At 35.0% G+C, this 27883-nt stretch overlaps 4 protein-coding genes across 4 annotated transcripts; all 4 read right to left on the bottom strand.

Annotated features, from left to right (window-relative positions):
- Nucleotides 1-254: 254 nt before the first annotated feature.
- Nucleotides 255-3065, bottom strand: LOC108670406. The gene is made up of 6 exons (XM_018157876.2): nucleotides 3056-3065; nucleotides 2858-2980; nucleotides 2171-2257; nucleotides 1587-1754; nucleotides 1209-1355; nucleotides 255-470 (listed from the first exon to the last, which is right to left on the bottom strand). Coding segments are annotated over exons 1-6 (633 nt in total). The 5' UTR covers nucleotides 3057-3065; the 3' UTR covers nucleotides 255-363.
- Nucleotides 3066-3075: 10 nt separating this feature from the next.
- On the bottom strand, nucleotides 3076-5986 carry LOC108670404. The gene is made up of 4 exons (XM_018157872.2): nucleotides 5768-5986; nucleotides 5346-5472; nucleotides 3840-3998; nucleotides 3076-3368 (listed from the first exon to the last, which is right to left on the bottom strand). Exons 1-4 carry the CDS (start codon nucleotides 5774-5776, stop codon nucleotides 3076-3078), a joined length of 588 nt encoding a protein of 195 aa, XP_018013361.1. The 5' UTR covers nucleotides 5777-5986.
- A 5030-nt stretch (nucleotides 5987-11016) lies between these two features.
- On the bottom strand, nucleotides 11017-16354 carry LOC108670403. The gene is made up of 7 exons (XM_018157871.1): nucleotides 16333-16354; nucleotides 14180-14335; nucleotides 13610-13879; nucleotides 13081-13200; nucleotides 12560-12649; nucleotides 11778-11930; nucleotides 11017-11024 (listed from the first exon to the last, which is right to left on the bottom strand). Exons 1-7 carry the CDS (start codon nucleotides 16352-16354, stop codon nucleotides 11017-11019), a joined length of 819 nt encoding a protein of 272 aa, XP_018013360.1.
- Nucleotides 16355-17299: 945 nt separating this feature from the next.
- On the bottom strand, nucleotides 17300-26407 carry LOC108670405 (the record flags this gene model as incomplete). The annotated part of the gene is given in 10 exon segments (XM_018157875.1): nucleotides 17300-19150; nucleotides 20737-20862; nucleotides 21299-21451; nucleotides 21824-21910; nucleotides 22110-22235; nucleotides 23161-23421; nucleotides 23688-23846; nucleotides 25055-25093; nucleotides 25507-25569; nucleotides 26311-26407. Coding segments are annotated over 10 exon segments (1215 nt in total), but the record flags the coding sequence as incomplete, so codon positions are not given.
- Between the last annotated feature and the right edge of the window lie 1476 nt (nucleotides 26408-27883).

Genomic DNA, 27883 nt, shown 5'->3' with positions numbered 1-27883 from the left:
GTAGCACGAAGCTATAGTTATCATATTCAATATTCGGGTTGAAGTTGACGATATGAACGCAGGGTTAAGCACAGCTATATTGGAAGAGTAAATTCCGGGTTCGAGACTCACAGCTAGCTGCTTTAATCTGCTATCTCTAAAATACGTCAAAATTGGCCTCTCACATTATAATATTTCTTATTTATATATTATTTTATATCATTTCATGTTATACATATATATATGTATTTTTTAATTTGTCAGAAGAGATCACATGATAATTGAGTGCAATATATTTTTCATTTTCTTCTCGAATCTAGTGCAATTTTAAACTACTTTCTTGAGAAGAATCTATCAATATAGAAGTCGAGTGCGGCTATGGTTTCATGTGCAGGCATTTTGGCGGTACTGCAGCCTGAAGCCGAAGTTTGCGGCATCGCCTGTTTCGTTGCTATCCGTCACAACGTACATGACGAACGGTTGAATATCGGCTGTAAAAGAAGAAATTATAAAATTTTGGTAGTAAATGTGTGTTTTTCAGGTACTTGGTTTCAATTAAATTGCTATGTTCACTGAGTAGCAAACAACGTAAAAACTGTCTGCTGCTGCCATTCCATTTAATTTTTTCGTTCAAGATTCTCACAAACAATCACTATTTCGGGAAAGGTGATTCCAGGCATAAATAGTTTGCGCATATTTTTCTGGACACTCACACAACAACCACTTGATTATTTAATTATTCAACACACTCACAGACCACCACTTATTCGGGAAGCTAATTATTTAATTATTTAAGAGACTCACAGTCCTCCACTTGATCGGGATTCCAATTATTTAATTATTCAAGAAACTTACAGCCATCCATTTGATTGGGGAAACCAATTATTAAATTATTAAAGACACTCACAAGAATAGAAGTGAATAGAATAGAAGTGTCGGCACTGAAGAAATAGGCCCATGGCCTGTTGCCGATTCTTGAATTTTTGGAAACCAATTATTAAAGACAGACACTCACAAACCACTACTTGATCGGGGAAACCAATTATTTAATTATTCAAGACACTCACAGACCACCACTTGTTCTGGAACACCTATAATTTAATTATTCAAGACACTCAAAAACCACCACTTGTTCGGGGGGACGCCAATTATTTAAATATTCAAGACACTCACAGCCATCCATTTGATTGGGGAAACCAATTATTTATATAATTATTAAAGACACTCACAGACCACCACTTGTTCGGGGAAGCCGAGGCCGCAGAACCTGTCCGCCATGACCGAGACTCCCGCGGTGTCCACGTACTCCCCGCTCGGGATAAGCACGTAGTCCGCTGAGCAGTTAGCAGTGCCCGTCAAAGAAGCCGTTTCGGTTCCTGACAATATTTAAATTTTATTACAAAAACAGGAGGAAATGTTATTCAAAAATGTAAAATCAAGAAAAATGCAGAATAAATTCAATTAGTTAATTTGCAATTGAAACATACTAATGATATAAGAAAAATAGCATGCTATGGTTTCTCTTCTAAATATTAATTTAACTCAAGTGATACGGTTCTTAGATTACAGTTTCTAGCATTGCTAACTTCGGGGCCACAGTTTCTCACCTATCAAAGTAGGACTTAGTCCTTGGGCATCCCCACTGATGCCGAATGTGTAAGGGTTAGTTGTTACAGTGTCACCCTTGGTCCAAGATATACTGCAGTATCCTGAGCGCGACGCCACGCAAATGCCGTAGCGCAGGTTATTCAAGTGAAGAGAAGCTGAGGCATCCGCTGCAAGAACCAGATATATACATAAACTCATCCTCATTTTTCAGTTACATAGATGCACGAATGTAGAGGTTTTAAGGGTGGACTTAATGGGCGCCTTGCATTCGATTCTATAGACAATTCTTACTGTGGTTCCCACTAGTTATTATAATAAATTTTAAACGTTAATGAATGTAAGTTTAAATTATTTACAATATATAAATTTCCAATGGGCTTACAATGAATTATTATCACTTTCTTATATTGATTAAGTCATTGCCCTTTAGCCGATTCCCAAGCACATGGTCGCCTCACTGATGAGTTAAGCTAAGAAGACTAATTAACTAATTAAGCTAAGAAGACTAATTAACAAATTAAGCTAAGAAGACTATTTATTAGTTAATACGCTATATTAGTGTAAATTACCAAACGGCACTCGCCTATTTGGGCCGCTGTAGGTTGTACGTAATTGAAGCTCTCGACGATACCAGACGAGTTGGTGTAGTACTGTGTGCAGCCTTCAGGAGCTAATATGAAGTATGATTTATATTTTACTTGAGGAAACTTTTTTTTTCGAGAGAATGTCTTCAGTTAAACTTGCAGGCCCTTTCCAATAAACCAAAATTTTTGCAATAAAGTCGGGCAAATTAGAAGAATATTGTTATCAACACCTACTAATTGTTAACAACATTTAAAAGCACTGAACTTCAGTTAAGCACAATAAGATAAAACAGCGCAAATCTACGAGCATTTGACGTAAATTTATTTCATGTGTTGAATATTTTCACACTTTTCAACATTATATCAAGAATATTTCCATGGATATGCAGTAAAGAATTTTCGAAATTCTTACACTTCTCTGTGAAGATTTGCTTGGTGTATAATTTCCAATTTGAAAAAAATTAATAACTAAGAAACAAAGTGCAGAGGTTTACTAGATGCGTTAGACGTTTGAATTTAAGTGAAGATCTTGCAAGTAATAAAATCACTTGACTGCTTAAATGGCAAGTTCATCAAAAATTAAAAAAAAATAACCAGATACTTCACCATTTCTTGAAAAGGAAAACGGTTCGGAATGAATTCCTTTGTTTTTTTAAATTTTTGGAGATCTTGCAAGTAATGAATACCTTTATATGGAGAATTGCAGGCGATCTGATCAACCTTTATGTTCCAATTTCTCTGTGATGAGGTGATCCCTGTGTCGATGTTGATGGTTGGGTTGCCTCCGTTGGGATCAACATCCACGTACACTGTCGATAAAAGTGTTGTAAAAAAGTCTCACTGTGTTTGCCTGTGTTGCTGCTACACAAGAATGGAACACTCACTGTGTTTGCCTGTGTTGCTGCTACACAAGAATGGAACACTCACTGTGCTTGCCTGTGTTGGAGCCACACAGTTTTGGGATCGTTGCGTCATTGGCTGATCCTGTGATGGTCATGAAGTCAGTTTCGCACACGCCGTTCACGTTCGGCGGCTCCAGCTCAAAGCTCACAAAGTCCAGCCTCAGCTGGCATATATTGTTGTCCAGCAGCTGGACTGTTGTGACGCAGTTGCTCACGGTCGTGTCTGAGCTGGGACTGCTGGGGTTAATGAAAGATGATCCATTGCGGGTTGTAGTTTCTCCGCATGTTTGAGTAACTGGAATAAAAATCACGTAAAATTACTATTTAGTGTATTCTTTTTACCAATTTAGCAACAGGCATTTTTTTATGTCAAATACTTTTCTCTGTCGGAGTAGGATCAACATCGGTAAAGAAGAAGTGCCTTTTCACTTATACGAGTCATACAACTATCCATTAATTTCTCAGTCATTCATCTCTGAGTAATAAAATTAAAGATGTGCGATAATTCATCTCAATGTACCCACAGTACTCACTTTAAATCACGATCATACTTTTTTACCACAGTACTAGTAGTAATAGTTACCCCTCACCCTCAGCTAACCACAGTAGTAGCTCACAAACATCCATTATTATCTTGACTAAATTTATGCCGGCCGTGAATAAAACTTTTACTCTGACCGACAACTAAGTACAGACAACTGCACTATAATTTAATCTGACCGACAATTTATATACGAAAATAATTATATATAAAAAATGTTCTCACATAAGCAGCAGACTCCGAAGCCCCCCGCGCAGGTGCCTGAGGCTGTGCCCCCGAGCTGTGGGCAGCTACTGGCAGCTTGACACACGCCCGTTGTGACGGTCGTTGACAACGTCGTGCACTCGTCAGCCGCAACCGAGATGAATGTGAACGGGAAGAGGACTTGTGCCGTAGAGATGGGGGACAAATTTAATTTAAGATAAATTTTAAATACTTTAACAACTGCAATGAGCGGGACGATGACTTGTGCCGCAGAGATGGGGGAGATTTTAATTCTTTTTTTTTATATATAATAAGTTTTAGATACTTTAGCAACCGCAATGAACGGGAAGATGACTTGGGCCGTAGAGAGGGGGGAGATTTTAATTTATTATATATAATAAATTTTAAATACTTTAGCCACCGCAATGAGCGGGAAAATGACTTGTGCCGCAAAGAGGGGGGACAATTTTAATATACTTTAGCCACCGCAATGAACGGGAAGATGACTTGTACCGTAGAGGGGGGGAACGATTTTAATTTTTAATTCAAAATAAATTTTTGATACTTCAGCAACCGCAATGAGCGGGAAGATAACTTGTGCCGCAAAGAGGGGGAACGATTTAAATTTTTAGTTTGAAATAAATTTTAGATACTTTAGCAACCGCAATGAGCGGGAAGCTGACTTGTGCCGCAGAGAGGGGGAACAATTTTAATATTTAATTTAAAATAAATTTTAGATACTTTAGCAATCGCAATGAACGGGAAGATGACAGGCGCCACAGATAAGGGGGTACAATATTAATTCATTATACCCAATAATTTTCTGGATCTTGAGAAGCAATCGCAATGAACGGTCGGGTTCTTCTCCGCCCGCACAAAAATTAATGGGAAAATGACTGACCTCGCAGAAGGAGACGATCTTAATTTATTTTAATTTAATGAAGACGATTTTACATTATGTTTTTGATAATTGATGTTTTTAAGTTGTATGAATGCTACCAGTTTTTTCATTAATATTATATATAAAAAATTCTAGCGGAAATGGTTGTCGCTCATTATCATGACCCTCGATCAAGGCCTTTTTTATTGTTTTATTGTTTACTTCAAATTTTGAAAATTTTTTGTTTTAAGAGTAAACAATCCGGGATTTTTTTAATGAAATCACTTTGTGAATATGAGACCGGAAGTAAAGCCTCCAATGCTTCAAAAAAATTCAAAATTAATCATATTCTTCAATGGACAACCTCATATTCATTCTAAATATTAATAGATATGTTATTTATTTTAGAAATTCATGTTTCTGAATAATTTCTTGCGCCTTTAATGGAACAAATTTTTGAGATCTTTGAATTCAATTGATTTCTTATCATTTTCCGGGCAACCTGGGAATTTTATCCACCTGGACTATTCTTTTACTATTTTCACTTGCAGATCATAAAAAAATAAATATTTTACTTACAGATTTTATACAAGTAAATATTAATATATACAAATAAAGTTCATCATCATCGAGAAGTATATACTTACAGCGAGGATCTCTTTGTGTTTCAAGTCCGTCAGCAAAGATGCTCTGGTGGTCAGAAGAAGTTGTGATGTTCACGGCTCCTGGCTCAGCATTTCTCGACATCCCCATCACTAGCAGTGTCCACCATAGCTGTCATATGATAAGAGATGAATGACTGAGAATTTTCAAATTTTCAGAGAGAACATTATTGGTATTTAACCCTTTTAGACAACGTATCACACAATTCTACACAAATAAAAACAAACACAATTAAAACCACACGATTAAAACCAAACGAGATATTTTGAGTGATTCAATTATCATCGCTTTGGTATAAACGAAAACTATGATGCGTATCAAAGGTTCGGTTTCATTATAATTTAACGTGATAATTTGATTGAATAAATCATCAACTGGAAAAAATAAAAGTATGATGCAAACTTACCGCTTTCATGGCGTCCGATGTATTGATCACTTTATTCAAAATGTTAGCTAGATCAAAAGAAAAATTTGCACGTTTAAATTTGACAACTAATGATGTTCGATCTTTGGTTATTACCAAATGCTACCTTTTTGCATAGCTACGAAGAGCATTATATTTAAATATAAATTATTGCTGAATTAGTTATTCTTCTGTCTTTTAAATAAATTTCTAGAAGTACTTGTGAAATAGTATTAGTTTACATTCTGGAACAACAGATGCTGTTATGATAGCAATGTAGCAAGCCTATTTTGGCCGCCATGGTCATGCGGGATAATCGACTGCGAAGTTGTAACCTCTAAATTTGTGATTAGTAAGAACTTAATCTGCAGAATGTAATACAATTATTTTGTGTTTTATCTTTTATCGGATTGTGTTTTAACCGTTATCTGATTGCATAGGTACGAATGTAACTAAACCTGGTACTGTTATAAGTAACGTAGTAAAATCATGCAGTTTAAAAGGGGCTTATTAACCCTTAAATCATATGTATATAGTTTTCCATGTAGAACCGTTATCATTTGTTTTTTAGATTAATGATGCTTGCTAATGCCTCGACTGATGTCTAAGCAATATAAAATTTTTACAGTGATTTCCCAATTTATTTGAATAATTTTTTTTACGTTTTAAAAATTTGATATTTTTGTTTAGTGGCTGCTACAAATCGCAGGGCACACAGCCCTGCGATTATTATTAGATTATTTAATGCATCTTATTAATACAGTTATCAATTATTTCTGTTTTATAATAAATTTACTGCCTTATTATTCGCGCTGTGTTTTGTGGATATTCATATATTCGGTCTGCTCGATGCTAAGTCATTCCCCACGCTCACACCGAACTCCGCTTGCAAGATATATCTAATCTTCGCATTATACAGTGCAAGATGGCGTCATAACATTTGTAGTGTGACGTAATACCCTTCGTTTTATTCTTCAGCATCTTCTTTTATTCTTCAGTATCTTTTATTCAGTATCTTCCAGTTACTCGTATTCACTTTATTACCCTTTGATTTTATTTCTATTCTGTCAGTACTTATTTTATATTTTTACTTCTTCATATTAATCAGTAGCCCTTTTCTGCAATCAAACGTTTTATCTCGACTCTGACGGTAAACGCGGATAATTTGTTAAATAAAAATCGTTTCAATAGATATTTAAATCCCAGTTTATAATGATTTTCTGCTAATTCTGTTATTTTAATGCGTACTATTAAAATTTTTGCATGTTTTTAACACGTGGGATGCATTTAAAAGCCTCGCAAAACGTCCACGCGACCGACAGACCGGGCTGCTGTTCTCGAAATGGAAGCGAAGTAGGTCACAGTCTCGTTATTTATAGTTCGAATTGAATGGCTATTTGGCCACCTTTTAGAGGCGCGTTAATCGAATTTTCTAGAAGTTGATTGTCACTGCACACCGACGAAAGTTTGTTCCCGGGAACGTTAGCGGAGCGAAACTTTTATTTTTCAGATTGGTGCCTAAGAGTTGCGGCACCGAGCACTTCTGCAGATGTCGATCAGGGCCTAAACTTTCAAAAAAAGTTAAGACATCGTAAGTTTATAACCCAATCATTGACGGCCATTCAAGCCAAATCCCCCAATCATATAGACAATAAAATAGAGCGTAAGTATTTACGTTCACTTAGCGAGTTTTGAAAGTATGGCCCAGTCTCGGTGATTACTTCCCCGATAACACCCTTAGTGCTTGGCAGATTGATTGTTGATTCTCTACAATCACCACGTGCATTGTATACCCTGATTAACAAGAGTGTTTAGTATGTGACAGAAAAACAAACCTGCTGAGTACGGTAGGTACAGTTACAATTTTTCAGAGCCCCAAGAATTTGCGGAGCACTGACTTGAAAGGCCTTATAAATAATTGAAAGGCTTTGGGGTAATCGAAAGGCTTCAGAGTAATTACATGGCTTTATTTTTTCACCTGTTATTTTCCTTGTAAACAAATGTTTCAAGAAATTATCTGATGAGGCTGTATGTTGACTTTCGTAAAGAAGTACAAAATGTTGATGTTTAGGCTTTAAACTTTTATTTTGGTAAGAAGATCACAATTTTCAGTGAGAAATAATTTGACATTTTTACTATACTCTCGTCAAATATTTTATTTGAGAAATAAAAAATCTGGAATAAAAATAACATGTGAATGAAAAAATGAACCAAAGGTATTAAATATTCACAGGTGTACTATGTATAACATATAGTAATTGGAACCTGTATCAGTAATTGGTAATTATTTACATTTATTGTATAAAATTATTATTTTTACTAAGATATTTCCAGTTTGAAGTTTATTGTTTGGGTTTGTGTTAGTTGTGATTTTATTTGGCCGGCTACAGTTTCCCAGCATTTGGTACAATGGTGTGGGCAACATTCCGCATTTCTTCAAATCCACATTTGAAGATAGAAGCTAACTCCAACCTCTAGTCAGATTCAGAGACAGCCCACATCCTCAATAAACAAATAATAAATAGATTCAGAGACAGCCCACCAACGAGAGAGTCAGGGAGGGACTCCTTTCGACTGCCGACTACGCCACACTTGCATTTTTTTCGTCCGCTTTATCGTCACTACTATGGAGTGAGACTTCCAGCGTGCGTCTCGTCTGGAGGTGGCGGCCTCGAGGTGTTGGGACGATCTGGGGACTGCGGCAACTGCTTGTCTTCTTACGGAGGACGGGTCTCTGCGAGAGCTCAAGAGAGAACCGGATGCTGCCGAATAGAATAGAATAGGAGTGTCGGCACTGAAGAAATAGGCCCATGGCCTGTTGACGATTCTTGGATTTTCGAGACTTGATTCACAAGGGATCCGGCCTTTAGAACCCGATCTTTCCATAACTGACGATTCATTGAGATAGCTGCTGGACTTATTGCCTGGTCCGTAATTTGCTAGGCATTTGCAGATTGGTTGTCCGTCACTAAAGCTCAGGGTGTTGTGGAAACTTGTAGCCCCGGCTGGTTTCCATTATGGATAACCGTCTCCCCTTCACCACTCTCAACCCAAATAATAAAACCCTTCTTGTTTTCCAACTGAATATATGTATATATTCCTTAGAAAGCCAATTTGTTCTATAAAATCTCTTATTTTTAAGATTGCTTTTTATATATCAAGAGCATAGCTGCTAGGTTCGTAAATTTAAGCATTTCATAATATGTTAGGCCCTAATATTCAGCTTGTTCTAGTTTTTTATTTTGGCTTTCGTTACATTAAAATCAGTTGGCATTTGTTTAGACAGGATGGGCTGCACGGAGCTTAGCGTGTCAGTTTCTCTGTGTCACCTGGCTGGTTTACACTAGCCAGGTGAAGCTCCTGCTCCCGATTCAGAGGACTTCCACCGGGCAGCAGCTCGCGCCAATCGTCTATATTCTTTTTTTTTGTGTTTACTCGACACAAATTAGATTAAATAAATTCAGTTAAATTGAATGGTTTTCTTTACATTATTTTCTAGAAGTGTAATTCAACCTTTCCTTCCACCGAAAAAGGAGGTCACGCTAAAGTTTTGTACAATTATTACGATTTGTCTTCGACAGCGAAAATTTGTCAAAATTTATAACTTAAATTTGTTTGCGACGGAACAATCAATTTCGAGCCTGAAGCCTGTATTGGATCTTTCGCCTGTCTCATCGCCGTCTGTGGTGACGCGTAGAGTCATTGGCACCGCCGATGCTGAAAGTTATTATGAATTTTAGAAAGAATTGCAAGGTGATGCAAATAATTATTAATTTTAGCATGAATTGCACTGTGATATGCTTAAGAAAATAATACATGTATAATGAATTACATGACGCTGCAAATTATGAAAAAATTTTGCGGGAAGTACATGATGCAGCGAATAATGATAGATTTTAGCATGAATTACATGATGCTGAAAATTAGGAAAAAATTTAAAAATAATTACATAATGCTGCAAAAAATTTTAAATTTCACCAAAAATATGCGTAATATTGTAAATTATTTGAGAGGTTAGTAGGAAGGTTTAACATAATGCTGCAACATATGATGAATTTAAGCAAGAATTACTTGAATCCTGTAAATAATTATCTATTCATAATGATGATGAATTGCAAGAAAAATTTTGATTTTATGAGCACACTGCAGAATTGAATTACATTGATGCAAGTTTACTCAACCTAATCAATGATCGAAGACTTGATAATTTCCATTATTCACTACGAGAACAAATTCTACAGAAATACTATTTGTAAAATTGTCAAGCTAGATTGAAATATTAATGTTTAATTTTTCGCCGAATGAGGAAGGTTGATAAAATGAATTATGTTCTCACAAATAAAGATGCACTAGCTGAGATATAAGTGTAATGTTATAAGTGTAATGTTATAAGTGTACTTTTATAAGTGTAATGTTATAAGTGTAATGTTATATACTTGGTATTCTGAATCTGGTATGCTATTTCTATGTTATTCTATGCTATTTCAACGATAACGTTGAATTAAATTTTGAATCAAAGCCTTAATTGGGGTATCCTCGCTGTTTTTATATCATACATTCCTCCACATCTCTTATTTTTAGGCATATTCACCGAAACAACGCGTAGAAACATTGAAAAAAATCAGCCATTTATTGTAAAAATTAATTTACCATGTGAAACTGAAACTTCAAATTAAAAATTAAAAAAATTAAAATTATTGTTGTTATCAAAATTAAAATTGTCAAAATAACAACGAAGCTGGCTACGATCACATACATTGCACGGAATCGGGGAAGCTCAGTCCGCAATATCTATCACTAGAGCCAGCTGGACTGGGGGGCTTGAACTGTCCGCCCGGGATGAGTACGTAGTCTTTAGTGCATTGGTCGCCTTTCCTGCTTCCGGTGTCCGGGTTTCCAACTGCAAACAGAGGTCAGGATTCAAGCAATTGTAAAAATTACAATGGTGCTGAGAGTCTTTCTCGATACAGGCCGTTCCTAAGTAATTTTTAATCCGATTATGCTAAGCTTTCACAAGTTAATATTACTTCTGATTCAAATAAAGGTAGCTGGATTGAATTCATTATACATCGTACAAGTAAGAGTATTGAGGGTTACTTTATTAGTTTTTTTTCATCTAAGAACAACGTCAGATTTGGAAAGCATTCAGGTTGTCGAATAGTCGCATGGAAAGTATACAAGAAGTCCAACAAATACTGAAATTCTTCCCATCCTATGAATGGGAAGAATTTTCCGAATATACCTTCAATAATTTACACAACTGATGGCAGATAAATTTGAATCAAAAATCCTTAGTCAAGATATAAGGAATGACTAATCCAATAGTGAGATGTTCCAAATTGAGTGTTATTTAACAGCCGAATACCGTAAAAAATAACGCTCCAACAAGTTTTTGTAATTTAATTCACTCGGAATCAATATTTTGAACTTCTAATGACAACAAAATGTCACGAAAGTAACTGAATTTTCTGCTGCAAATAAATTTTCTGTTTTTATTTACTAATTTGCAAAGAATGGTTTATAATTGAATAGTGAAATGGAGCATAAGTGAGTAGACTTATTTATCAATAGCAACTTGGTTTACACGCAAACGCTCAAATATACCAACGCTAGATGCCAATGAAAGTTTTTCTTTATATGCATAACTTGATAGTGTAGGTACTTAAGAGTTTCGCGAAAAGGAAGGTTTAACCTCTGAAATTTTAACCACAATAAAAGTTAAGATTAAAAGTTGGTGAGTTCAAATATGAGATAGAAGCATGCAAGTGAGCTGATGTTTCCTCTCATTCAAAGTAGGATATTTATCCCCGTAATAAATCTTGGAATACGAGAAAAATTTATTTTTGTTCGATTTCTTCTCCTTCGAGGAAGGACATTAAATCTCGGAATGCACGTCGCCTATGAGGAAAAATTATTTGTGTTCTAAGTCTCCTCAATCGAAAAAGGATATTTTTTGCACTTGAGGAATCCTGGACTTCGAGAAAAATTAATTTATGTTCTAATTGATATTTACTTTGGACCGTATCTGTTTTGGCATCTCCGGACATGATGAAAGCGTAAGGTGATTCAGTTTGCGATGGCGTCCAAGTTATCTTACATCCCCCCATACGAGCCAGACACACCGCGTAGTTCAGATTGGCCAAATGACGCTGCACTTGATTACTGTCTGAAAAAAGTAGATAATTCATTTAATAACGTTGGCTTATGACTAGAATGTCATTAATATTATTGAGAAATCAACAAGTGGATAATTACCTCGTAACTACTCTGAAAATGCAACATGTGAATGTTGAATTATCTTCAAATTTTAACAAAAACATCATGGATAATTCCCTAATTCCCTCGTTACAACATAATAAGCAGTGGCATATGGGAGGAGAATATTCTTAATATTTAAATAAAATCGCTGTGGGCAATTTTCTCGTAACTACACAATAAACGCAGGCATGTGAATGTTCAATCCTATTTATTTTGTCTCCCACGTATCTAGCTAGCCCTGCAAGTCTCATTTGTTGAGAAGGAAATAAATGTCCCCCGGAAAAATAAAGCTAAGCATTATGGATTTTCGATGTCATCCATGCATGATGAATCGTACGTTTGGGAACGCTAGTTGTCTTAAGATGTGACATTATTCAAAAATTAAGCTAAACCCAGTTATCAGAGTTCCTAAATGTGAAAAAGTTCTGGAATTGATTGACTGTAAATAATTGTTACTTTGGAATTTGAAATTCTAAGCGCTAGGCTGAATAAAAATGTTTCTTTTTCTTCCCATTTAAAAAAACAACATTCACAGACCTATTTCAATAATATTTGTTGGCTTCCGGTAGTTGAAGCTCTCGACGACGCCCGTGAGTTCAGAGTGGTACTGTAAGCAACCATCGGGAGCTGTAACGTTAAGAAAATTAATTATTTTGTTTTCTGAGTTATGCATTTATGCCACTAAGTGCTTCGGGATAATTTAAATGTTATTGTTAGCTGTGCCTAATTAGCATATCAAATTTCTCAACATGAACTCATGCCGATTTTCTTTATGACGTGAATCTAATTACTTATATCAATATGACTCTAATGTTTTTATTCAATTGATTTCAATCAAACATGTATTTAAAGTCATATAAATTGAAAAATATATAAAAATTCTCGCATTGGAAAGTTTCCAAAATATGGTTCGAACTACAAAATCGATTCGACACAAGCCCAAGTTTGGTTATTTAAGACGTTACCTTTGCTTCCGATGTGGCGTTAAAGTGATTCGTTACATCATTGTTTGGATAAAGTTTTTCAGTTAATTAATGGTAATGCAGTGGCTGAAATACCTTTTTTAGGAGAGTTACAATCAATCTGCGTGATGATGATGTTCCAAGATCTTTCAAATTCAGAGGCTCCGGTTTTCATAATAATCTTTGGGCTTCGCGTTGGATCCACATTCACGTAAACTGAAATTAGATATTAGAATTGGTTTATTTCTATGAACCGTAGGCAAAACTATATAAGTGTTGATTTTATTCGCAGATAAACTTCAATTTAAATTTTTAATTTGATCCTAATAATGACAATGTTAGTTTACGCTGGCTTGAATTGAAAGATGAATTTAAATTGAAAATTTTATTAATAATTTTAATGCCAAAACATAATATTTTCCTTGAAAACATGTTAAATTAACACTTCTAAACCTAAGCTGATGAATGCGAATTGATGAAACACTATGCAAATTTGAAAATAACAATCACTTTAAAAACTCTCGATCAATTTTAAAAAAATTAGGACATAAGGGTAAGACATTTCTTAAGGACAACTTACTATGCTTAGGACAATTTGTTCAGGACAAGACATTAATTAACTTACTGTGCTGTCCGGAGTTCGTCCCACAAATTCTCGGAATATCCGCATCATTGGCAGTCCCGCTAACACTCAAATAGTCGGTGTCGCAAACGCCATCTAAGTTTGGCTGGGCCAGAACAAACTTCTGCAGGTCCAAGCGCAGCTGACAGATGTTGTTACTTATTAAGGCGACTTCGATGCTGCAGTCACCGGACGTTTTATCCACGCTTGGGTAGCTTGGGTTGACGAAACTTGTGATGTTAGTAAGTGTGCTGCCGCCGCACGTACGACTGACTGGAAACGTTATAAGGGATAAAAATTTTTGGGTGATAAATCAGAGTTCGGTTTAGTTTTATCATTATTTTTCAGTTCAATCATAATAAACGAGTACATTAAATAAGAGGACCTTAATTAGATTATTTAGCATTGGTTTCTGTAACACCATTGAAATAAACTTATTTTATAGCGTTTATGGGAACTTTTTCACAATCAAAACTATAATAATTTCATCTATTAAATTAATGTTAAACTATTTAATTATTAAATAAGTTAAACAGTTACTCATCATCAAAGTTAGTGCGATACAAGACTCACAGGTACAGCAGAAGCCGTAGTTTGTATCACAAGAGTCAGCGCTGGTGCCGTTGAGAAGAGCGCAGTCTTGTCTGGAGTAGCAGTAGCCCTGAGGGTGCTCAGCGAGGCTTGTTGTACACACCTTTGGCTCTATCGTCAACAACGAGGCTCTGATGACTAAAACGTGAAAGATTAATAATATTAATCATCTATTATAATTCTATGTTAAAATATCTCACTGCACTACACTGAAATATAAGCTAGGATTGGAACCACAATTTGAATCTCTTTCAATCGTACATAAATTTGTGAATATGAGATATTTGAACAGGATAGAAACTATGTAAATAAAGCGCCTATTTCCAGGTTCCTGTCTTTATTTAGTTCTTGACATTTTTTAAATTAGAATGAGCTTTGCTATATTGCGAGTTTATTTACTCAGATATTTTGTCTCAAATGTGCGACAACTGTATAGGCTCATGCGATATTGATTTTATAAAATATTTTAATTTCTTTTCATGTATTACGCGTGAACAATATACACTGTTATAAAAACGGTGAAAAAACGGTCCCACTGGCATTCCACTAGTGGCCGGTTGCCCCGTGAAAATAAACTGTTCCGCCGTTTTTATCAGATGTTTTATGAATTTCTAGTACTAAATTAGAATAAAAACAACGACACGGTGTTTCTTTTCACGTGCCGACCTGCCACTGAAACGCCGGTAATACCGTTAACGGTAATTTTTCTAATTGTGCAAGAAGATTGGAAGACGGTTTTAATGTCATTCACAACTTAATCTAGTTTAATCCAGCCACTGTCGTTGCATTCTATTTTTACATGTTAAGACTGCCGGGGTGAGGAGAGAAATTACTTACGAAGTCATCCGCGCTCGTGATCAAAACTTTATTCTTCCATTAATTTTACTAATAGATATTCTTTTTCGTAATAGTAACTATAATTGGTGCTCATTATCAGTGTTATAAAGCAGAATAGTGATAACAAAAGGATTTTCCCAAAGCTTATTATCACGTAAATCATCCCAAACATAACTAAATCTAACTTATGAGGGCTACCAAAGTGACTTGTTAGTCAGATACATGCTTCTTTATCCACTTTAGTTACATGCCCATACACCTACACCCACCCTCCACCGCAGCCTGCGCTGCACTAGCGTAACAATAACGCTGCCTCTACTCTGTATCAGCGGTACCGTTTGACCTGAGGTCAACGCACGCTCGGCATGACCTTCTCGCTGGGACTAGAATAATTAAGTCACTGCAATTCAATGCTTTAATAAGATATCAATATCCTATTTATTACTAGCGTAACAATAACGCTGCCTCTACTCTGTATCAGCGGTACCGTTTGACCTGGGGTCAACGCACGCTCGGCATGACCTTCTCGCTGGGACTAAAACAATTGAATCACTGCAATTCAATGAAAAATCAGTAAATTATTTCAGGATGCTTATTAAATTTTCGATGCAATGTAGTTCCTTTCTATTTATGCATGATTTCTACATTAAATTTATGAAAATTTTTAACAATTAATCGCTTTATAAAAAATCATAAATCGCAAAAATTAACGGGAAATAAATGCTTTGCCTGGTAAATGCAACCTGGACCTGGCCCGGGTTAGAGAAGTTTCTAAAATAGGACAGAATGTCAGGCTGAAATATAGAATGCATTTATGCATTACACCGTTGATTAAACTGTTTTGAAGTCTTCCCGACCCGTAATATTTTATTTTAAATAAGGTTGTCACAGTAAAAAACATTTGATTCGCCGATTTATAATAATATTTATCTCCAGGAATGTAAGTCCGTTTAAAATTTAATTTTATACCACCATTTCATAGTTAATTTAGCAAATTTTGTTCCTAATCATTTATATATATCCGTGCAGCAAAAATTGATTGTTCCCATCATCTATTTTGCAAAAAATATTTAAGAAAAGAAGCAAAATAAATTCGCGCGTGAAGGCTTCAATATAGCATTATATCAAGATGACACCCGGAACCTCTCCTAGAAAGCGCACTTTTTGCAACCAATTCTCTTATAAAAACTTGATGCCCCAGAGGCAGCAGCTAAAAGGCTGGCTTATTGATTCGGTTCTTGATAAATATGAGCGTTCGAGAGCAGACCTTCAACTAGGAAGTTGCAATCAAGGTTCACCGAGCTCATACGTTGAAGTCATATTTATATAACTTGATATATTTATGATATATAAATTTATTGTTATTCATATATATGAAGCATAGAAAATAACGGAAAAGATTCAACAGCGTTTTTCATTGGAAACACGCGAGATCCGGATATTTTCAAGCAAGAGTTTCACTCCATTACTCTTCCTCATTTAAAAGTCTGAATGTATAAATATTTTCAATTTTAAATGAGTTTTGACGCATTTTTATTGTAACGGCAGATTTGTATGTTCGCATAAATGGAATCAAGAATTTATACTTCTTACGTACACCTCAACTTTTTTCTTTTACAAGTAAAAGTAAATAAGTTAATTATAATCTTGGCCAGATACTTAAGTAGCTTCCGTCAATAATACACGAGTTAGGTCTCGGGAAATACTTCACTTAACTCGCCGATCTTCACTAAAAATCATATAATACTGAATCAGAATTATTTAGAGTACTGCTGAATAACGATGAAGCTGCTACGATCCATTTAGAAAAATATATTTACGTTTTGTTTATAAAATATTTATTTTCGTAGAAACTTAAAAGCGAAGAATACTCCACAAAAATTCAGCAAATCTCTATTGAAAACGTTTCGGAGACCAGCTCCATCGTCAGATCGATAAATCTAGAACACAAATACAGTCAGAAAATTAAAAAAGTTTTTCTTTTGACTCCATTAATTAATAAAGTTTTTTCTTTTGACTTCATACTTTTTTAATTTTCTGACTGTATTTGTGTTCTAGATTTATCGAACTGACGATGGAGCTGGTCTCCGAAACGTTTTCAATAGAGATATGTTGAATTTTTATGGAGTTTTCTTCGCTTTTAAATTTTTAGTTAATGTGCGATTCAAGCAATCTAGTGAGTTATTTTCGATTGAATGCTGGCCGCACAAGTGCAGTAATTAATGTCTTAAGGCTCTGAAGGTAGGATTAAATATAAACAACTCCATTGTTTGATTTTCTCCTCAGTATGTATTTACAGTATTTTATTTGTGCGGAAAAATTGTTGGCTAATTACTGAAGCCCCATTGTAGGGGCAAAGAAGTTGAAAAAAACTCATATAGCTATATTTTATGTATCTTTAACTGGTAAAGAAAATTAAATGATGAAAATAGCGAATTCAAGTCACTACCATATATAACAAGGAATTTTTTATGCAACACAATTCTATTGATATTTGTTTTAAAATATTTGAAATACACATAATTCTGGCATACGGATGTAGTTTGATTGTTATCAGGTTAAACCATCCCTCATGCAGATGTAAGATGCTTCTTATTATGTATATTCATATTCTATTATCTACTAAATGCTCAGAAGAGGAATTCAAGGCGCTGTAGTTAATATTAGATCCTATAATTACAGAAAAAGTGGTTAACTGACCAAAAAATCGAATAAATAAATAAATATCTTAACTATAACTACGCACACATTACCAAACAACTGGAACAAATGCTGGTCTCGTGTGATAGCTATACAAAGGAAACACAAAGACCTCTCATTGCAGGAAACATTTGAACATACAAATATTCTAAACAAATATTGAATATACAAATATTCATGACGAAACATTTGAATGTAAAAATGTTTCGTTTCTCAATTCAGACACACATTGAAAAATGTCTGTATAAATGAAATGAGCAAAAATCAATTGAAGTTTGAATTTCGTGTAAAAGTTTTGAACTTAGAACTGAGTCAAGCCCTAGAGAAAAATTATTTGGCATTATGTTAACAGAGCGAGTTTTCTCATTATGTTACCGAAAGCGACATTTATTTATACAATATACATTGTACATGTGAACTTCGGCTGCATATTCAAGAAATCAAATTTACCCTAATCATAAATTCAATGAACTCTACACATTTCTAAAAAGTATTCAGTGTACTGTTTACCATGATCATAAATTCGATGAACTTAACATATTTCTAAAAGGTATTCAGTGTAATGCAATGAATAGGAAGGGTATGCATGGAATTTCGATAGCGACGGGAAAAATTCATATCCAGATAATGCCCAACTTCCTTCTCTTTTGGAATCAAGAAACGAAGCCAGATCAAAAAACTGGAATCCTTAGAGATAGCAAGGCTGTAAAGAGTTAGCTGGGGGCACAAGTAGAAACTCCTTAAGACTTCGGTCGTAGACTTGTATGACAAGTATAAAAAAACTAAATACGAAGTCAGCCAGCGAAACTGCTGAGAAACAGAAAGTGTGAAAATACGAGATTTCAAATCGATAGAATTCAGGAATTTCTCCTCATGAATGTCTCCGTGATTTGCAAAAAAAAGGGCAGAGTGATGGATGCTCATTTTACGCAGCGTTATAAATTCACACGCGGAAATGATGAAAATTAAATCAGGTAATCAAAGCCGATTTTCAGTGTATCTACACGAAAAAAATGCTAAAAGAGCAGTGGATGGAACAATTTTCCGCGTAGTTAAAATTTGCCACGAGCAGGAATCAAAATTTCTAGATCCTCTGATTAAGACTGCCTTTCTATCCTACTAAATGCACTTTCAATTAATCGAAATAAAGTTGCTAATTGAAAAAATACAAAATTAATTCGCGAAGTCTTATTATCGTGTAAACCTTTCCTGATGATCCATTTCGTAACTCAGGTATATCCTGGATGTTCAAATCTCTACCATAAAATTAGCAGAAATTTATGGCGTTACAAAAATATAACCGTCGTTGAGGTTAGCACAAACTGTGCCGGAAGTTCAGAGCAAATCCAGCGTTGCGAATGTCGCCGTCTTCTGCCACGTCCGTGTTGACGTAGAGGCGGTAGGGCTGAGACGAGGCTAGGAGGAGCGTTAGTGTAAAATTAATAATTAAATTCTAAAAGTTATATTATAAATAAGTATTATATTATATTATTTATTATATTATATTATATTATATTATATTATATTATATTACCATATTATAAATAAGTGAAGGGTAGAATTCCACTTAATGACTACTGTCTCAATTTGCATGTGATGATCAACTTCGAAGCAATAATTCGCTCAGATATGCTCCAGCGAGATGAAAAGCTTTAACAATCAATCATGATTGAAATGTAAAGCAAGTCTAATCTATTTCAATTTAAAGGGAGAAACTCAAGGAGAAATGTTTCAAAGTAGGTTGGAGGTCAAACAGCTTTCGGCCTCCAGCTGAAAAGAATGAGGCCCCGTTCTGCATTTATAATTCTAACCCGCGCGCTAAAGTAGAAAGTTGATTTTTTTAAAGCGTAGCACTAGATCCTTTTCTTGAGAGCGTGTAAGAATCAACTAGATAGCGCACACCCGCTGAGCGATTGCAAGAGATGCAAACCACCAACTTTTTCAAGATAGTAAAATGACCAATTAATGGACCAAGGAATTTGTTAATCAAATTGGGTACAAGTCAATTGTGGCTGCATATAGCAATTGTTGACGGATAACGATTAATATGCAGCTAAATATAATCCCTTCTATTGCAGCCTCCTCAAAGCAATCAAAACTTTCACAAGCAGCCATACACTCTACAATATACCCACTCTCAATGATAAAAAATATGAAGTAATAAAGAAAGGAAAATTATGCAAGCTTTCGAAAATTTTTCTGATTACAATGTTAGCATGAGAAGTGACGCTGAGTGAATAACGTTGTACTCGTTTAAGAGAAATAAGCTCATATAACTTTGACCATGTTTATTTATACAAGTAAAACACTAAGATTTATATTTGAACTAGTCTTCCTCAAACAACTTACCTGGAAATTATTATTAGCCGCACAAAAAGCCTTGCGTGACAGTTAATTATGGAAAAACTTGAAATCATGACTTTACTGCGGCTTGAGTCGAACCGTAACCTTTATATCAGCAACCGCTGTTCGAACCGTAACTTTTGATTTGAATCGTAACCTTTTATATATGTCGTTACCGCTGATTCGAACCGTTACTTTTAATTTGAACCGTAACCTTTCATATCCGTAACCGTTGATTCAAACCGTAACTTTTGATTTGAACCGTAACCTTTCGTATCCGTTACCGCTGATTCGAACCGCGCCGTAACAATTTCGCCACGAAATGTCTTAAAAATTTAACTAATTCATTCTCGCAACATAAACTATTTTATACGTTCAATGATCGAGAGGAGTCCTCATAAATATTCGGTATTCACAAATTTATCAGAGAGTAATCATAAATATTCGGCATTAAAAAATGTATCATAAATGTAATCAAAAATAGTCTCCGTTAAAAATTTATCATAAATATAATATAATACTAAATAAATGATATTATAAATATAATATCATATATATAATCATAAATATTCATCATTCCCAAATTTATCATAAATATAATCATAAACATCCGTTATTCCCAAATTTATCATAAATATACTCGTAAATAATGGTCTCACTTCTGACGCGGGTGGGGAATTTTGTGCCGCAGTAGCGGTCTTCCTGCTGAGGATTGTCCTGAGCATCCTCGTAGATGCCCCCCGGGATCGTCACGTAATCCTTGTTACAGTGCGCCGGGCCGTACACTTGGGATAAAATTATTATCTTAGTATCGCTTAAAAATATATTAATATTGCATCATTAATATTGTAATATCGATAATATTAATGTTACATCATTGCAATATCATTGTCAGTGGCTGGAAAATGAACTAAAGTTACGAATGAAAATGATCAAAATGATGAAATGTAGAGAAGTATTGTTCAATATCAACACTGACGGCGAGGTTCTTTTCGTGATTTCAATTTTGAAATTCGAAAGCATTGCGTTGGAAGGTGATTCTTGAAGCGCTGAAAACGATTAATTTTGACATGTAATTAGAATACTTGAGAAAAGATTCTACAAATTAATTTGAAACGATGTGACACATAATACTTAGTAGCGACAAGTGGAATCAATATTTATTCACAATAAAATAGCAGGAAAAGTATAAATTATTCGTTGAAATTGTTGTTTACTTACTTGTTTCGAACGTCGATTTGTTGGCAGAAGCGTCGCCGGTGACCGTAAACGAGTATCCGAAGCCTTCGTTCGACGCTGTCCATGTGAGCTCGCAGTAACCAACTTTAGAGTTGATACACACACCGTAGTTCTGGTTCTGAAGTTGGAAAGTTTCTGCCAACGAATAAATAATAGTGATTTATTCGAAGATACTGTACTCAGTCCGCTGATTTTTACCCAATTCAAAGAATATGGAAGTATCATAACAAATGAATTCATTATATAAGAAGTACAACATGCATAATATGTGTCAAGTTATCTCATAAAATGTACAAAATATCTAATACAAAAATTGAACACGTACAGATGTAAGAATATGTAAGTTTCAAAACAAATAGATTCATTATATGTGTAGTACAACATGCATAATATGTGTAAAATTATTTCATAAAATGTACAAAATATCTAATGCCAAAATTGAAAACGTACAGATATTAAACTTCAATACTAATTACACAATTTAAAAAAAACTTCGCGCAGATTTACCTCCGGCAAGGGGAAGTGAGTCCCTAAAGTTTAGACTGCGTACAGTTCCTGAAGTTTGATTATAGAACTGAAGGCAGCCGGGTGGCGCTGAAAAAATTTGAACGCAATTAATAAGAGAAAATTACAGTATACTTTTGAGTTATGTTTTAGCAGAAAATTAGAGTAACATTTGTGTGCTAAACACAAAATAAGAAAGAGGCACTTGGATAATATTTCGGCTAATTATATCCTATACCTTTAGCGGAATCATATATGGCAAGAAGATCATCTTTATAAGTTCACTCACCGAGCTGTGGAGAACCACATGGTATTTGCGTGACTCTTATGTTCCACTGACGAGAACCAAAATCCGTGGTTGCGGTGTCCATGCTTAGCTCAATCGGACCTGAAGCCGGTTTCACGTTGACGTAAACTGTCACAAAAATTATTTATATGATTATTCAACATATTTGGAACATATTTGCGAAGTTTATAAGGAACTTTGCAAATTATGCTATTGAATTTATTACGATAGCTCGCCTCCTGCATCACAATAAATAAATAAAAAATATAAAATTGAACTAGGAGAGAGCTAGAATATATATAAAAAGCATCGCATCCCTCTGATATTTAAAAAAATTAAACTTTAGTGGTAATCATTTTTAAATCGCTATTCTTTCTCATAGATCTAAAGTTCTATTCGATTGTTTAATATTCAATTTCATCACATGCTAGTAAGTTTCTAGTCCAATTCATGCCCGGGAGAAATTAAAAATTATTAATCAAAATTTTATCGAAAAAGTCTTCAGATTGTCACTGTCTTATCAATCATGGTAAATACGATGCTGCACACTCATATCAAATAATCCTCGAAGTGCTTCTTTACATGCCACCCACCATACATGCACATGTCGTGGAGTGTTCTTGCACTAACCGTGCTGTCCAGTCAAGTCACTACACAGTTTGGGTACAGAAAAGCCTCTAATATATGCATATTATGAAGTATTGGTACACTAACCGTGCTATCCAGTCAAGTCACCACACAGTTTTGGTATAGAAAAGCCTCTAATATATAAATATTATGAAGTATTGTTACACTAGCCGTGGTGTCCAGTCAAGTCACCACACAGTTTGGGTACAGAAAAGCCTCTAATATATAAATATTATGAAGTATTGTTACATTAGCCGTGGTGTCCAGTCAAGTCACCACACAGTTTGGGTACAGAAAAGCCTCTAATATATAAATATTATGAAGTATTATTCCACTAACCGTGCTGTCCAGTCAAGTCACCACACAGTTTGGGTATAGAAGAGCCTCTAATACATAAATATTATGAAGTATTGTTTGTTACACTAACCGTGCTGTCCAGTCAAGTCACCACACAGTTTTGGTACAGAAGAGCCTCCAGTCACTCCGAGGAAGTCAGTCACACAGTCTGACGAGTCATCTGGCCCAACAACGCTGAACTCGTCAAAGTCCAGCCTGAACTGACACACATTATCGTGCATTGGATTTACCGTGAGCTTGCACTCGCCAATACCGGTCGTCGGGCTCGGGTATCGTGGGTTTGTAAACTGCGTAACGTACGCGTTCGAATTTTGATCGCATTTCTTCTCGACTGCAAGCGAAGGAAAGAAAATTATGGTGGTTATTAAATATGGAATGAGTGATAAAATTGGTGGTTATTAAATTCGGAATCAGAGAATTTTAGCCTTGACATTCCTGGCTGTAATATCTACAGATATTTCGTCCTTCTATGTCTCAGAAGGGTAACTCAAATTTCTTTTTATTAACCAGAAAACAACAGGATCTATACAAATATTTTAGCTGTCAATATAAAATTAAACAATTAATATCCATTTCAAGCGAATCTCGATGACTCACACACGCAACAGGCGCCTATTATTCCCCCCGCGCATGAGCCGTAGCTTGTGCCACCAGCGAGCGCGCAGTCTGCGACGCGCAGGCACACTCCTTCTTCAAATTTGTCATCGTTGGTGTTTTGGCAAATTACTGGAGTTGCTCCACTTCGAGGTATCAGCACTGTTGGTTTGATTTAAAATCATTTTGCGTGTAATCAGTCGTTTGAGTTTTGGATACATTCAAAGTCCAAATTTATGAATGAATTTAAATTTGTATCCGTCAATTTTTGGTGATGCTAAGTTTGCTCACTGATTTCGTATATCTTATCACATGTCTGCTCGAATGAAACGACGATGCATTGTGCAATCTACAAAAAACGTTTGTATATCTTTTCATATAAAAATATTCGCAGAAAGATGACAGGAGAAAGTTATTGGACAAAAGTCCCATTGTTTACAACCAATACAAACATGGAGTCTTCTTTACAAATACTGAGAAAGCATTCAAGCTAGCAATCCTCAACACAAGCCATGGTGTCATCCAATTAAGCCATCGAATGGAGACTATATTAGACTCTTTAAAAAGGCACATGATTTGCTATTGTAGACATGTCCAAGTGTCCATTTTCGTTGAAGGCTTTCATTAAGGGTCCTGTTTTTTAACACGAGACACAGCGGCCTGAACAGCCTCTCAAGAACTGGCGCAGCCACTGTCCAACATCTGTTGTTTGGTTGCGAGAAAATTCATCCTCCAACCGTAAGTTGATGTACGAGTTTCGAAAAAACAAGGGATTTTTTACAAGGAACATTCTATTAAGTGTAATTATGTCAATTTCAACAATGACTATTCAAGTTGAATAAAGTGGAAAAAGGCCAGGTGCATTTTTGCGACAGTACAACCGGTGTGTCAAGTTCGATCTTCCGATCCTGGGAATTTGTCAGAAGAAACTTGAAGTTTTTGTGGCCTACCAAGGCGAGCGCTAAGGGCGTTAGGCGTGCTTTTGAGAGCGGTTTTTATGCAATAAGGGTTCAAAACTTTCATCGCTGCGATGCAGAAGCCATTTTTACGTGGTAAAAGTAATCGAACAAACAGGATGTGTCTAAAAAGTTTAAATCAATTGAAATTGACATCTTCTCACTTTCGTGATTAACAAAATTGTCAATCGGATTCGATTTATAATTTAGTCATTATTAATCCAACGTGTACGGTAAATAAAAGCCCGTACTGAAGCAATAATAAAATTCGAACGTGAATGGAAAAATTTTTCATGAGCGCATCGAATTAATTATGAGATTGGATGTTTTTCAATTAGTTTTTTTTATTAATCAACATGCAGCCTGTTTTTAGTGACACTAAAGAGAACTTACTCTTTACTGAACAGAACTCACCTGAATAAGCTTCGTCCATAGAATTCCGGGAGAAGGCACCTTGGGAAGAAACAAATTAATTTTTATTAATGAGACTGGAGAACTTATTTAATTCTTTGAGAAGGGAATATTTATTTGAAATTATGCGACAATTATGCTACAGTGCAACGCGTGTTTGTTGGCTTCAGAATTTAAAGAGTTTTTCATTACTAAAAAAATAATTTTGCTCATGAATAAAATAATAAATAACAAATATGCAACTGTATTGAATTTTACACAGGAATAAAATAATAAATAACAAATATGCGACTGTATTGCTTCCTATTTAATGTTGATTCTACAGTGTCTCAGCAGATGACGGACTTTGCAATGACCTAAAAACATTCATCTGAATCTTCGTTCTCATATATTTTGATACAGAAAAAGGTATTTTAGAAATTTTATATATTGTTCCCGACCACGTGCTTCCTTACCCGTCACTCTATTGGTGATGCCGCTGGTGGATGGAAAGGCACCAAATAGGCGGTCCCAGAACCCTGAAGAGAAAATGATTGACTGAAAGTTTTCCTCAAATTAATTGTATTTATAATATATAAGAATTTTAGGTTGTCTGGAATCATTTTAAGCGCTTACTGAAATTGTTATTATTGTTCAGTCGGGAGAACTAAAATTTAGCAAGTAATTTTATTTTTTAATCGTTATGCTTTTGATCATCGGAAGTTATTTCTGGAAGTTCATGAATATATGTTCTAGATCATAATTATATTCTTAAAATTATAACTCTGTAAGCATAAAAAAATAAATGGAATTATCACGTGAAAAAAAACCTGGCCTGGGTTGGCCATAACTGATGTTTTTATCGAACTAAAGGCTTAAGCGTGTTTATGAAATTGTTTAACGTTTTACATAGCAATCCGCAAACCTGACAATAAACGAAGCCCAGCTCAGCATGCATTTATAAGTAAGTTTTGGAACTTTAATCTTTTTCCGATTAAAATATTTGTACTCAAAATTCCTGCATATCAGAGATCACCGATCTAAAGAGGAGAAGATTGTTATATTTATTAATCGTACAACTATATTAAGCCAGATTTAACACTGCTGACAAAATTAAATCCCAAATACAGTTTATTATTTCACTCGTCGTGAAACTAAGAACAAACAAAAATGGAATAAACAAACATTTACAAAAGTTACCGCCGTATTGGCGACGTTAGAATGCTACCACTCATGGTTGAATTAATACATGTATTAATTCAACCATGGCTATCACTCACATCTCGGTGTTCTGCTGCCACCGGACGCGGGCACCCGCGCTAACGCCACGTGCGCCACCAGCAACACCGCAGCAGCCATCGCAGTCCCTCTAGCCAGCTGCAAGAGGGTGTACGCAGAATTATATATTTGTTTATGATATTGGCATAAATAATTATTTATTACTTCCTGAAATAGGCCTAAATAATTATTTGTTACTTCCCGATATAGGCCTAAATAATTATTTATTACTTTCTGATATAGGTCTAAATAATTATTTATTACTTTCTGATATAGGCCTAAATAATTATTTATTACTTTCTGATATAGGCCTAAATAATTATTTATTACTTTCTGATATAGGCATAAGTAATTATTTATTACTTTCTGATATAGGCCTAAATAATTATTTATTACTTTTAAATAATTATTTATTACTTTCTGATATAGGTCTAAATAATTATTTATTACTTTCTGATATTGGCCTAAATATAGTAATAGTTTTATTTTTTCCAAAGAATATGATAGGGTAAAAATATCTGCAACTGTTTTGATATGAAATGTGGAGTTATACGTGGTTTTTCCCATGGAGAAATACGGTACATAAATTATTCTTACAGATACAGATATATGTTTACTTGAAACAATCGTCAATATGGTTTTTAATATTAACTATTGAAGTGCTTTTCGCGTTTGCACTTCAGTAGCGCTTGAGTCTCGGCTGTGTTAGTTTGAACTCCATGAGCAAACGACGACGTGTAATAGAGCGCAACAGCTTACAGTTATCAGTCATGATTCAATGTCAGAGATCTACAGTGTCTCGGCAGATGACGGACTTTGCAATGACCTAAAAACATTCCTCTGAATCTTCGTTCTCATATATTTTGATACAGAAAAAGGTATTTTAGAAATTTTTAATGGCATGACTTGCAAAAATTTTATTTTGCGAGCTTTCGCTAGAATTCCTTGGTAGAAATGGTATATTATTATACATTTTACCTAATTTTCACACTGCTGAAAAAGTACTCATCGCTTAGGCACGTACGATTTGCACTCTCTCTAGCACTGACCTCAATGGGAGAATCTTCCTTTAAATGAAATTAATACTTCAGACATTGATTGAGTTTAGTAATAGTTCCTCATACAAAAAACATTTATCATTTCAAGGAGCAATCATTTTATATCATATTGCATTCCTCGGAATTCCCATATGGCCGCAAATTGGGTTACTTCTTGCTGTAATTAATTGACAAATTAATTCCGAGAACCTTAATAACACAATCACCTATTAAGTTACGTTTTATGATTACAAATGGGTTTCTTATATGCCTGTGTTTCATAGGAGGGAAATATGTATATAACCGAGCGTCGTATGTATTCTACACGGTAACTCCTTCCATATAGGTTGAAGTCTATGCTTAAACTCTCATTTTGTTCGTGAATGACAGCAAGAAAGTAAGATCTATTATGGAAAAACAGTCAATAGTCAACGTAATGGTTGATTTCAATTAGCAGGCAATGTCCATGGGATACCGCCCATTCATCAGCCTATACTTCCATCGACGCATGACTTATGCCTCCTAGTCTGAATAATGT

This window comes from Hyalella azteca, unplaced genomic scaffold (assembly GCF_000764305.2).
Source record: "Hyalella azteca isolate HAZT.00-mixed unplaced genomic scaffold, Hazt_2.0.2 contig8555, whole genome shotgun sequence".
Classification (NCBI taxonomy): domain Eukaryota; kingdom Metazoa; phylum Arthropoda; class Malacostraca; order Amphipoda; family Hyalellidae; genus Hyalella; species Hyalella azteca.
Note: the sequence above shows the minus strand (reverse complement) of the source record. Positions and strands in the feature narration are given on the sequence as shown.

Excerpts from the sequence above, each read along its gene's own strand:
- LOC108670404 (XM_018157872.2), bottom strand. Across the intron at positions 3,999-5,345 it reads AACACAAAGAGATCCTCGCT|TCCTCTTCCCGTTCACATTC; the intron begins GTAAGTATATAC and ends CTACGGCACAAG. Across the intron at positions 3,369-3,839 it reads CTTCGGAGTCTGCTGCTTAT|TTACTCAAACATGCGGAGAA; the intron begins GTGAGAACATTT and ends TTTTTATTCCAG.
- LOC108670403 (XM_018157871.1), bottom strand. The coding sequence starts at position 16,354 with ATGACTTCAACGTATGAGCTCG. Across the intron at positions 14,336-16,332 it reads GACTTCAACGTATGAGCTCG|TCATCAGAGCCTCGTTGTTG; the intron begins GTGAACCTTGAT and ends TTCACGTTTTAG. Across the intron at positions 12,650-13,080 it reads TTGTAACTCTCCTAAAAAAG|CTCCCGATGGTTGCTTACAG; the intron begins GTATTTCAGCCA and ends TTAACGTTACAG.
- LOC108670406 (XM_018157876.2), bottom strand. Across the intron at positions 1,356-1,586 it reads ACTAAGTCCTACTTTGATAG|GAACCGAAACGGCTTCTTTG; the intron begins GTGAGAAACTGT and ends AAATATTGTCAG. Across the intron at positions 471-1,208 it reads CCCCGAACAAGTGGTGGTCT|CCGATATTCAACCGTTCGTC; the intron begins GTGAGTGTCTTT and ends CTTCTTTTACAG.